Source organism: Neoarius graeffei, chromosome 15 (genome assembly GCF_027579695.1).
Source record: "Neoarius graeffei isolate fNeoGra1 chromosome 15, fNeoGra1.pri, whole genome shotgun sequence".
NCBI classification, from domain to species: Eukaryota; Metazoa; Chordata; class Actinopteri; order Siluriformes; family Ariidae; genus Neoarius; species Neoarius graeffei.
In genome coordinates this window covers 4,996,148-5,008,712 of record NC_083583.1, presented here as the reverse complement: position 1 = coordinate 5,008,712, position 12,565 = coordinate 4,996,148, and the positions used below count along the sequence as shown (strand labels likewise).

The 12,565-nt window shown below is 41.3% G+C and overlaps 1 protein-coding gene across 1 annotated transcript in view; it reads left to right on the top strand.

Moving 5' to 3' along the window:
- ext2 (exostosin glycosyltransferase 2) overlaps window positions 1-12,565 on the top strand; it is a 117,915-nt gene that overhangs the window by 47,220 nt on the left and 58,130 nt on the right. Inside the window, exon 9 of the mRNA XM_060940792.1 lies at window positions 7,248-7,379. Within this exon, the coding sequence (XP_060796775.1) occupies window positions 7,248-7,379 (132 nt within the window). The remainder of the gene's footprint in view (window positions 1-7,247; window positions 7,380-12,565) is intronic.

Genomic DNA, 12,565 nt, shown 5'->3' with positions numbered 1-12,565 from the left:
CGGGAACACTCGGAAGTTAAATTGATGTAAATACCGCGAGACTGTACGCGATAGAACGAGAAAACAATATGGCTGCGCCCATTTGCTAGAAAATGTGTTTTAACTCCATTCGTGCTTTTTGTTTCTAATGCGTTGAACTTAATTCAATATGCAGGGCTGTGAAATTTCCGCGGATTCTGTCGCGCAAAATATCATCTTCACAAAACGTCTATTTTTGCATTAAAAATCATTGGGGGGGTCTAGTCGGTTTTAATCATAGGTTTTAATCGCCTTGCACGAGACCGGCGGCTCAGCCGGACTCGCGGAGGTTTATGCCAGCTGAGCGTGGAACACGTCTTGACTGCGACTCAGGAGCAGTGTTGCCAGATTGGGCGGTTTCAAGTGCATTTTGGTGGGTTTTGAACATATTTTGGGCTGCAAGATCAGACATAGTTAATATGCCATCAAAAAGGAAAGCTAAGGAGGTGTTTGAGAGAGATGCAAAGAGGGCTAGAAAAGAACACACAGACAGACTGAAGGAAAAGATGAAAAAGAACAAGTTTGCAAAACTGAAAGAGATGGTGTTCAAGAAAAGAAAATTAAAAGACTTTCATTAGATGCTGTTTGACAGACTATGAACATTTTGTAAATAGCTTTAATAGAGGAATGCAAATACTATAGAACTAATAACTAATAGCCTTACTGAAAGATGAATTGAAAGAAATAGCTGGGAGTGATGCAAAGAGGAATAGAAGGAGCCAGAAGTCAAAGAAAAGATGTAAATAATATATTAGATAAGAAACATTAGTTTTTTTTAAACTTTTTTGCTCTGTAGACAAGAGACATTGTGACAGACTCTTGGAAAAAGCCAGGACATAATACAAGAATTAAGTGTAATTTGGAAGACAACAGGTATCTCTCACTTAAATATTGAGCATGATTTTTCACAAAGTCATTTTGAAAGGCCCATCAAAGTTTTCTTTTATTAACATTTCTTTAAATTGTTATTTAGACTTTTTTTTACTTTTATTTTGATTAAGAGATAAAATACATAGGCACTTATTAGATATTTCAAGGTATTTTACATGGATCTTTCATTTTAAAAGAGAGAACTGTTGATAGGTATTTTATATGGCAAAATGAAGACCAAGACAAATATTTACTTGTTGAGATCAATTTTTTACTTGCAGGAAATGCTCAGAATACACCATATAACACCTAAAATGGCTTGGTGTCCGGCTTATGCAGGGGGGCTGTGCCCCCCAGACCCCCCCTTTTCCTTGGATTTCTTATTTACAATTTCACAGCCCTGAATATGTCGTGGAAAAAAGATATCGTCCATAAAAGAGATAGCGGAACAGTGTCCGGGTTAGAAGTATATTCTTCAAAGCTACATTTTCATCTAATTTTTATAAATAACAATTTTTTTTGCCACTTATGTCATTGATTACAAAATATGCCATCAAATAGATACACATTATTGTTAAATTCTGTTGCTTTTCTATGTTAAATCTATGTAAAAATGTGTTCTATAGCATCTTTAAATGTTAAAATCTCAACAGCTTCAGGGGGCTTGCAGCGCCCACGACCCCTGCTGATAGTTCCTTACATTCCTCTATTTTTTTCAATTACTGCTGGGATCCCTGGTAATAAGAAAAAAAATAATCATGAAACCACAGAAGAGTAAACTTCTCTGTCCTGAACATGTCAGAAAAATGTCTTTTTAAAAAAAAAATTTTTTTTTACATTTTTTTTCTTTCTGTAACTCTCCTCCTGTCAATGTTAAATAAATAAATAAGCACATTTACACATCCTTACAGAAAACGTTATTATTGCTCTTTTTTTACTGTTGGTCTAAAAAGATTAGACGAATGTTCAGATTTTTCAAAACAGTTCAAATTTTTTTCTTTTATTTTGTGTCGTGGGTTTTTCTTGTCGAGGATGTTCAGTCATCATTAAGTTTAAATAATAATGAAAAATAAATAATCTTGAAGCAGTATCTGTAATTTGTAACTCGAAGTCGATACAGAGAAAAACAAAAAGCAACAAGAAGACGCAGGATAATGTCGTTTCTCAAATTTCTTTGACATCACAATCAAGTGTATAAATAAATTCACTCTCAGAATAAATGTACAGTCCTGTCCAGTATGGAATCAATTTTGTGCCAAAATGTTCATACAATACTTTTGAAATATCAAACAAAAACGATAAATCAAAATAAAAAAAAAGTCAATTTTTTTAGACTGGCAAACAAATTATTCGTGTAATCGTGCAAAATATCAGTCTATTACTCTTCAGAAACCTTTTATTTTTGTTCCGCGTCTTTCTCAGTTTTGTTTGACGTAATTTATTTTGGTTGCGATTCCAGCTTTCCCGTTTGCGCTCCCTGACTTTTTGCTTGCAGTTTTGGCACAAACTTCCCGTGTGGGTGGGCTGTCCAGGAATGCATTCCCATTGGCTAACTTGTGTTTGACTGACAGCTACGCTCAGCCATTCCCCCGGAGGCTGTTGTGGTCATTTCCTACTCGGATTCTGGCGGACTGTTTGACGAGTGACCGATCCATTGACGGTAAACAAGGATCGAGTGGACTTCAGTGGCGACTATGATACTGAATTAATTCAACAAAGTGTAAAGGCCAATTTATGCTGACAACGCAGTCCTCGCAGATGGCGTCACAGATAGCGTCTGCGTAGCCCCCCCACCTTCGCAGACGCTCTGCGCGCACCTCCCAAAAATTGTGACCACAGCAGAAGCCTCGCAGACAGCGCCGCAGACAAGAGGGCTCTGATTGGTCCACTCTACATCCGCTGTACACGCACTTCCGCTTCCCTACTTTCCCGGTTTGGTTTGTTTTCACGACCGCCATTTTTAAAAACACGAGCGAAGATGGAGCAGCACGAAGAGCGGTTGATCGAGGAAGTGAGGAAGTACGTACATCTATACGACTCCAGTTCTAGTCATTATAAGTAACCGGAGGATAAACACTCCACTAACCACACCCACCAACTACTCCTAGCGATTTCGCGACTTCGCGCCCCCTTGCGTTGTGGCGGTGAATAACATCGCGCACGCCTATTACTCCCTGCTCAGCGATAAATTACAACTGTCTGTGAAAAGCTATCTGCGAAAGCTTTGTCGCAAGAGCATGCAGAGGCCCTAAGTGCGGGACAAATGTGTTGTACATGTTGCAGTAGTGCACATTATGCAGGCGTGTTTAACGTTAGCAAGACAGCTATTATATTGGGTAGTGGAGCTAAGGCTAACATTTGACTTGCCACGAAACATAATAAATAATGTGCACTACTGCAGCACATACAGCACATTTGTCCCGTACTTACACTTTGTTGAATTAATTCAGTATCATAGTCGCCACTGAAGTCCACTCCATCCCTGTTTACCGTCAATGGATCGGTCACTCGTCAAACAGTCCGCCAGAATCCGAGTAGGAAATGGCCGCAACAGCCTCCGGGGGAATGGCTGAGCGTAGCTGTCAGTCAAACACAAGTTAGCCAATGGGAATGCATTCCTGGACAGCCCGCCCACACGTGAAGTTTGTGCCAAAACTGCAAGCAAAAAGTCAGGGAGCGCAAACGGGAAAGCTGGAATCGCAACCAAAATAAATTACGTCAAGCAAAACTGAGAAAGACGCGGAACAAAAATAAAAGGTTTCTGAAGAGTAATAGACTGACATTTTGCACGATTACACAAATAATTTGTTTGCCAGTCTAAAAAAAATTGCCTTTTTTTTATTTTTATTTTTTTTTTAATTTTGATTTATCGTTTTTGTTTAATATTTCAAAAGTATTGTATGAACATTTTGGCACAAAATTGATTCCATAGTCCAGTACGTGATTTTAGTTACATTAATATGGCCGTATAGTGTTTTAGAGCTTGTACGTGACTCACGTCACCACCGTTCTAGCGTTGGATTTTGATGAGCAGTAACGTGGCTTGACCTTTGACCTCGAGCCTGAGGTTCGGAGCTGCTGAGTCGAGCCCGTGCCACTTCAGGGGGGGTTGAAAGACTGATGGGCTGAAGAGCTCGTAACCATCCAGAATGTTCCCTGCAGTCTCGTCAGCGGGTTTTAACGACGCTGAGCTGCCTTTGAAAGTGTTGTGGAAGGTCAACAAGGCACCAGGAGGATTCTGGGAGTGTGGAGGAAGATGGAGGACGCGTCGTACGCAGCAATTTATTGGAGTAAAAACTCTGAAACGCTCGACCTTTCCGACACGGAAGAAAGTGCAGTGGATCAGGAAGGCGAGAAGGCAGGAAGTTCTCTGATGGAAACACAGCTGATGTGAACAAATCTCGAATCTGATTCGGTAGATGTGTGTTATTTCTGGAGAACAGCGCAACTTGGACAGTCGTTCCAGCTGTTACGTGAACGACAGGTCAATATTAACGTGCTCGTTATCGTTTCTGTAGCAACAGCATATACACAGGGACGTGTACAGCGGCTGCTCCATGTAATTAAAGACTAATAATAGATGTGTTTTATAAAACGTTGTGTTTAAGAAAAGAAGACGTTGTTATAATTGACGTGGTGAATGTTTTGGGAAGAGATGATTATTGAGCATGTATGGAAGGAGTCTCCAGTGTGAATGCTTTGAACAGGAAAATGTTCAGGACAGAGGAGTTTATATTTCCAGGATTCTCCGTAAAATGTACTTTTTTTTTTTGTGAGGGGGTGAGGGAATGACTGTTTGTTTATTGTTTTAATGTAAGTCAGAGTTTGGGAAAACTGACTTTCCAAGTTTCGATGATGATGGATTGCAGCATTAGAACTTTTTTTTTTTTTTATGCCTCCGCCACTGTAAGGTGCAGGAGGCATTATGTTTTCGGGGTGTCCGTGCGTGCGTCCGTCCCGAAACCTTGTGAACGCGATATCTCAAAGGCTAATGAAAGGAATTTCACCAAACTTTCACCATTTGTGTGCTTTGGGACAAACATGAACTGATTAGATTTTGAGATCAAAAGGTCTAAGGTCAAGGTCACTGTGAGGTCAAATGTCTGTCCGAAAACCTTGTGGAACACACTCACTACGTTTACATGCACATAGAGAGAATCGAATTTCTGCCGTTGCTCGACTGAAATCGAAGTTCAAAATGCCATGTATACACCTTAATTCGGCTGAAATTGAACCGAACTTGATTTCTCGGAATCGAGCTACACGACCTAGTTTATGCGATTTCTGCCGAGCTACTTTGTGCATGTATACCCTATCGAGCTAGTTGTCGAGCTACTTCCGGAAGTGACGAGTGACGAGACCACAAGCGGGAAACACAACAGCCTCGGTCGGCATGACAACGAATCATGACAACGGCATGAATCTTTTCTTTTTGTGGCATTGTTTGCACTGTTAAAATTTAGCTCACTTACTGTATCACCAAATACATCTGTACAGCTGTTGCATAGCTGTGAATTGTGTACATAAACAAGTCATTGTATTTGTGTGTGTGTGTGTTTATATGTCCAACATCTGAAGAATGTCAATAAAAACAAAACAATTGAACTTTTTGTGTGTTTATTAAGACATAAGTTAAATTGTAAGCAAAAAAAATTTTTTTTTGTAAGCAAAAAATGGACTTTAGAAAAATATTATTGTGCAAAATAAGTTGTCTTACAAAATAGTGGTCTGCGCCGGACAGTTTGTAGCCATAGTCTAAAAGAAAAAAAAAAGCCTAACAGCTTGAACACGGAACTGCTAGTGTTGCCAGATTGGGGGTTTTAAGTGCATTTTAGCGGATTTGAACATGTTTTGGGCTGGAAAACGTCAGCAGTATCTGGCAACACTATAAGCTCTTCTTCATGACGACAACCGGAAGTGTACCAACACGATGGGGCGTGTAGCGCCACGTGTGGCTCGGGTGCACAATGCACCTTGCACAATAGCCCGATTTCACTTGTGCATGTAGGATTGGATTTCTCTGGCACCCCTGCTGGGACCCTTTGCTCGATTACCAACAGCAGCTCGATTTGGACGTGCATGTAAACGTACTGACTATCTCCAAGGCTGATACAAGTAATTTCACCAGGTCAAGATTACTGTGAGGTCAAATATCCATCCCCAAATCACAACTTAATAAGGCGTGTAGTCTACCGGGCGGAGGCGTCCCCATCAACGCCGTTGGTGTCGGGTTCTATCTAGTTTTTTTTTTTTTTCTTGTAACATTCATCTGTCAGTCTGCTGTAGGGGTGGGACAATACATCATGACACAATTCATGATGATGTAAAAACATGACATTCGTGCACTGATGCCCCTTTTCCACCAAAGCAGTTCCAGGGCTGGTTCGGGGCCAGTGCTTAGTTTGGAACCGGGTTTTCTGTTTCCACTGACAAAGAACTGGCTCTGGGGCCAGAAAAACCGGTTCCAGGCTAGCACCAACTCTCTGCTGGGCCAGAGGAAAGAACCGCTTACGTCAGCAGGGGGGGCGGAGTTGTTAAGACCAACAACAGTAACAAGACTGCGAAAGATCACCATTTTTAAGCGACGAGAAGCAGCAGCTGTACAAACGCAAAGTCATCCATTATTATTATTGTTGTTGTTGCTGCTGCTGCTTCTTCCGTGCTGTTTTTGCTTCGGTATTCGCGCCAAGATTTATGCAAACGTAGCGACGTAACTGACGTATACAGCAATGTAATGACGTGGCTTCCCTTAGCACCGCGAGCTATGGAAAAGCAAACTGGTTCTCAGCTGGCTCGCAAGTTGAACGAATTGTGAACCAGCACCAGCACTGGCCCTGAACCAGCCCTGGAACTGATTTGGTGGAAAAGGGGTAAGAGGAAATGCGTCGTGTCAGCAGTGTGTTAATTCTGCATCGAATGCAGTTGCACTGTTTGAACAGCAGAGGGCCCACTCTTTGCCAATCTTACTTAAAATGTACAGAGCGAGCACGCTGGTCACGTGATTGCAGTCGGAGATGTGAATCTGGGTCGTGAGGACTGACGCAGGGCATGTTATAAACTGTTATAACTCTTCAGTAGCTTTCAAATGATCTGTAGTTTAATCTCCTGCGGTTTACAGTCCGAGAGACCGAGACGACGGAAATTGTTTTACATGGTGTATGGTTTTTCATTGTTTATGATTCAGAAATAAAAATGCAATCTTTTCAGTCATTTTTCTTGGTTCAGTTTTGAGAAGATCGAATCGTGAGTCAAGTCAAATTGAGTCAATGAGTGAAGCAAATCGTTTACACCCTTCAGTCTGCCGTCTTTACCTCCACGTAATGGTCCTGATAAAGATTATATTCTGTGTTGATGGTCAGGCTCGCTGGTTCTGGGACGGGTACTTCAGCTCCATGAAGGCCATCGGACTGACCACGCTGCAGATCATCAACGATCGCATTTACCCCTACGCAGCACGCACGTACGAGCAGTGGAACAACCCTCCGGTCGTGGTGAGTAAATATACAACACCAAGCTTCACACTATCATTTTTATCACATACGCTTCATGTAAACTAGCTTTATTTTCTTTTTCTGGACCTGGGTTGGGTCGTGCTGAAGAGGCCCTGATGCTGATTTGAGTGCAATCAGCACGCGCGTATAAAGGACACACAGGTTTTGGGAAGTATTGTCGTCATCACGGTCACGTTTATTTCTAGCCATGTTTATGACTCTGCTTTCGGTTTCATTTGTTTGTGTAAATATCACAGCTGCTAATAAACACACTTCCTGCGCTTAGAGCCATCTATGGTCACATACCTGACAGAATACATCACAAAGTCTCTGAAAGCAGCGTGCTGATGGCACTCAAATCAGCGTCAGGTGTTTCCTATAGCGACCGGGTCCCAAGCGCGCGCACAGCGCACTTTTTAAGTCTCGTGACGGTGAGGCTGTGCCGAGACGCTGTGTTGAGACTCCTGTTCACTTCACTGTATAAGAATGAGCACCACGCTGCAGTTCTGAAATAATAAAAAAAAATTCTTACCTTTGTGGAAATAAAGTGAGCGCACCGTAGGGGTTTTGACTTCTCCGTTTGACGAGTCCCGCCGAAGGTTTTATCCCCCCCCCCCCCCCCCCCATTTTTCCTTCCACGTTTAGAAATCTGTCTAAACCCCGATTCCAAAAAAGTTGGGACAAAGTACAAATTGTAAATAAAAACGGAATGCAATAATTTACAAATCTCAAAAACTGATATTGTATTCACATTAGAACATAGACAACATATCAAATGTCAAAAGTGAGACATTTTGAAATTTCATGCCAAATATTGGCTCATTTGAAATTTCATGACAGCAACACATCTCAAAAAAGTTGGGACAGGGGCAATAAGAGGCTGGAAAAGTTAAAGGTACAAAAAAGGAACAGCTGGAGGACCAAATTGCAACACATTAGGTCAATTGGCAATAGGTCATTAACATGACTGGGTATAAAAAGAGCATCTTGGGGTGGCAGCGGCTCTCAGAAGTAAAGATGGGAAGAGGATCACCAATCCCCCTAATTCTGCGCCGACAAATAGTGGAGCAATATCAGAAAGGAGTTCGACAGTGTAAAATTGCAAAGAGTTTGAACATATCATCATCTACAGTGCATAATATCATCAAAAGATTCAGAGAATCTGGAAGAATCTCTGTGCGTAAGGGTCAAGGCCGGAAAACCATACTGGGTGCCCGTGATCTTCGGGCCCTTAGACGGCACTGCATCACATACAGGCATGCTTCTGTATTGGAAATCACAAAATGGGCTCAGGAATATTTCCAGAGAACATTATCTGTGAACACAATTCACCGTGCCATCCGCCGTTGCCAGCTAAAACTCTGTAGTTCAAAGAAGAAGCCGTATCTAAACATGATCCAGAAGCACAGACGTCTTCTCTGGGCCAAGGCTCATTTAAAATGGACTGTGGCAAAGTGGAAAACTGTTCTGTGGTCAGACGAATCAAAATGTGAAGTTCTTTATGGAAATCAGGGACGCCGTGTCATTCGGACTAAAGAGGAGAAGGACGACCCAAGTTGTTATTGGCGCTCAGTTCAGAAGCCTGCATCTCTGATGGTATGGGGTTGCATTAGTGCGTGTGGCATGGGCAGCTTACACATCTGGAAAGACACCATCAATGCTGAAAGGTATATCCAGGTTCTAGAGCAACATATGCTCCCATCCAGACGACGTCTCTTTCAGGGAAGACCTTGCATTTTCCAACATGACAATGCCAAACCACATACTGCATCAATTACAGCATCATGGCTGCGTAGAAGAAGGGTCCGGGTACTGAACTGGCCAGCCTGCAGTCCAGATCTTTCACCCATAGAAAACATTTGGCGCATCATAAAACGGAAGATACGACAAAAAAGACCTAAGACAGTTGAGCAACTAGAATCCTACATTAGACAAGAATGGGTTAACATTCCTATCCCTAAACTTGAGCAACTTGTCTCCTCAGTCCCCAGACGTTTACAGACTGTTGTAAAGAGAAAAGGGGATGTCTCACAGTGGGAAACATGGCCTTGTCCCAACTTTTTTGAGATGTGTTGTTGTCATGAAATTTAAAATCACCTAATTTTTATCTTTAAATGATACATTTTCTCAGTTTAAACATTTGATATGTCATCTATGTTCTATTCTGAATAAAATATGGAATTTTGAAACTTCCACATCATTGCATTCCATTTTTATTTACAATTTGTACTTTGTCCCAACTTTTTTGGAATCGGGGTTGTAGTTTTCCCACTAATAATACATTACTTTTGCTAAATAAAAAAAATCTGATGTCTTTGTTTCATTCAGAACAATTTGCACATCCATAAATGCGGTAAAACCTTCCCATACCGATCAATAACAGCTAACTCCTCTGAATGAAGCAGTACAAGTGTGTGCCCCCTGTCATGGCACCCTAGTTACCGTTGCTATGGGGTCACATGACTGTGCAAAGCCTCTATAGGGATCGTTGTCGGTCTGGTGTGAGCACCAACCACACAAACTGCAGGGAACCCATTTATTTATAGTTATTGGTATTGTGGGACCGGACCTTAACCAGTGATGGTTGAGCCGAACGGACGTCCGCGATGTGTTTTTTGTTCTGCGATGTTTGTTTGAGAATCTGGTTTATTCTTTACTGTGAACATTTCGATATGCATCAAAAGCACCGTTTATCAACCAGCCAAGGAATCGAAGGCTATGGGAGCGCTTTCCTACCGGGGCAGTTGTAAAGTAAAAAGTTGTTGGGTTTTTTTTTTTAAAGGCATTTCAGCAGAAGAAATAATGAAAATTAAAAATGTGAGTTTCGAGAGGAATCAGCTGAGGTGGCTCGGGCATCTCTTTCGGATGCCTCCTGGACGCCTCCCTGGGGAGGTGTTCCAGGCACGTCCCTCCGGGAGGAGGCCCCGGGGAAGACCCAGGACACGCTGGAGGGACTATGTCTCTCGGCTGGCCTAGGAACGCCTCGGTGTTCTTCCCGAGGAGCTGGCCGAGGTGTCTGGGGAGAGGGAAGTTTGGGCTTCCCTGCTCAGACTGCTGCCTCCGCGACCCGGCCCCGGATAAAGCGGAAGAAGACGAGATGAGACCAGTTTTGGAAAATAGAAGCAATTTTTTTAAAAATAGAAAATAAAACCGGCTTGTTAAAAAAAAAAAAAAGAGGAACAAAAATTGAATTTCTCAGAAAATTGGCAAATAGAAGAAATCGTACAAATAAAAACAGATTTAGTGAAAAAGTAAAGGTTTTTGTTCACACTTAAAATTGAAGGAATAAAAATGAACAGGAAAATATCATCTGCAGAAAAAAGTCATTAAAATAAAAATCATAAGTGAAAAGTTTGCAAATTTGTTTGAAAAACAAACAGAAGGTTGCACAAATAAAAGCCTAATTTCTTAAGTTTGTTTAAAAAAAAGCCATGATAGCAGAAGAAATTATTTTTAAAAATGTGAGTTTTTGAAATGCATAATTTAAAAAAAAAAAAAATAGAAATTGAAAAGAGGCGGCACGGTGGTGTAGTGGTTAGCGCTGTCGCCTCACAGCAAGAAGGTCCTGGGTTCGAGCCCCGTGGCCGGCGAGGGCCTTTCTGTGCGGAGTTTGCATGTTCTCCCCGTGTCCGCGTGGGTTTCCTCCGGGTGCTCCGGTTTCCCCCACAGTCCAAAGACATGCAGGTTAGGTTAACTGGTGACTCTAAATTGAGCGTAGGTGTGAATGTGAGTGTGAATGGTTGTCTGTGTCTATGTGTCAGCCCTGTGATGACCTGGCGACTTGTCCAGGGTGTACCCCGCCTTTCGCCCGTAGTCAGCTGGGATAGGCTCCAGCTTGCCTGCGACCCTGTAGAACAGGATAAAGCGGCTACAGATAATGAGATGAGATGAGATGAGAAATTGAAAAGAAGGAAAATTTAAAGCAAAAATAATAAATAAAACACTTTCTTAAAAAATATTAATCAAATAGAAGTCAGAGTAATAAAAATAGAACTTGTAAAAAGTAAATAAAACAGAAGTCATGTAAAAATAGCTTATTAAAAATATTAAAATGGAAATCATAAACATGAAAACAGTTTGCAAAAGTGGAGGTGAAATGAAAAAATTTGAGTAACAAAAATAATTTGTGGAAGGAAATTGTCGTTAAAATAGAATCATGCAAATAAAAATTAATTTGTCTTATAAAAAAATGCAAAAGTTTTATATTTAAATTTTTTTTTTTGAGTTTATAGGTAATGGTTTTTATTTTAAAATATTTTTAAAATAGTTTTTATTTATAAAGTGTTTGGTTTTTTTCTGGACATGTTATACTTCAAACGCTGAAATCCTGAGCAAAAAAAACCCAACTCTGCTGTTTCTTATAAAACTTGAGTCGGTTAGTGCACAGTGTGCGTGAACGCGGTGTGTGTTCTCGCAAAGGTTAAAGAAAAGCTGTGAAATGAATATTTTAGGAATTAGTTTCTGTTGTCCTGTTGAGAGTGACGCACTTGGCGGTGTGCTATTTTAGGAAAATAATCCACGATGAGGTGGTGTGATGAAGCGGAGTTAGTCCTGCCGCCCTGGGCAGCATGTGCTGAGGCGTTTTATTCCTCTTAGACCACAGCAGTGTTCCAACGAGCACAATTTTAATTGATTAAAGAACAAAAGTAATCATTTTTCTCCATTTACAGTTACGTCTAATGTCCATGAAGCGACTTTGTTCAAGTTCTCACTTAGGTTATAGCAGCTACAAACAGTTTTTCTCTCACCATGAGCCGTTACTATAGAAACACTAACGTATTAGTATAAATACACTGCACTACTGTCAGGGCTGCTGTTCTAGAAAATGAATCAACGCCTTTCCGACCAGTCAGTGAAATCGATTTGTTGTAGTTTAATACGTCAGTTTTGCATGTAGTTTCTCCCATTTTTCCTTCTGTAGACACATCGAGCTTCAGGGAAGTGTGAGGTCATGCGGTGCATCGTTTCTGCGCGATACAGTCGTATTACGATCAGATTTTACTGCGAGCTTTTCAGTTCATTAGACGTCGCGGTCGACTTCCTCGTCTGCTCTCGTGTCTCGAGCCTCAGTTATCGGTCATCGTTACTCCGCTCTCACTGACGGAGCCCCAGACCCATCGAGAGGTTAATTACACCGTGTTTCTGTCCTTTAAATATTCCAGCATTAGAGGACGGATGAAATACTT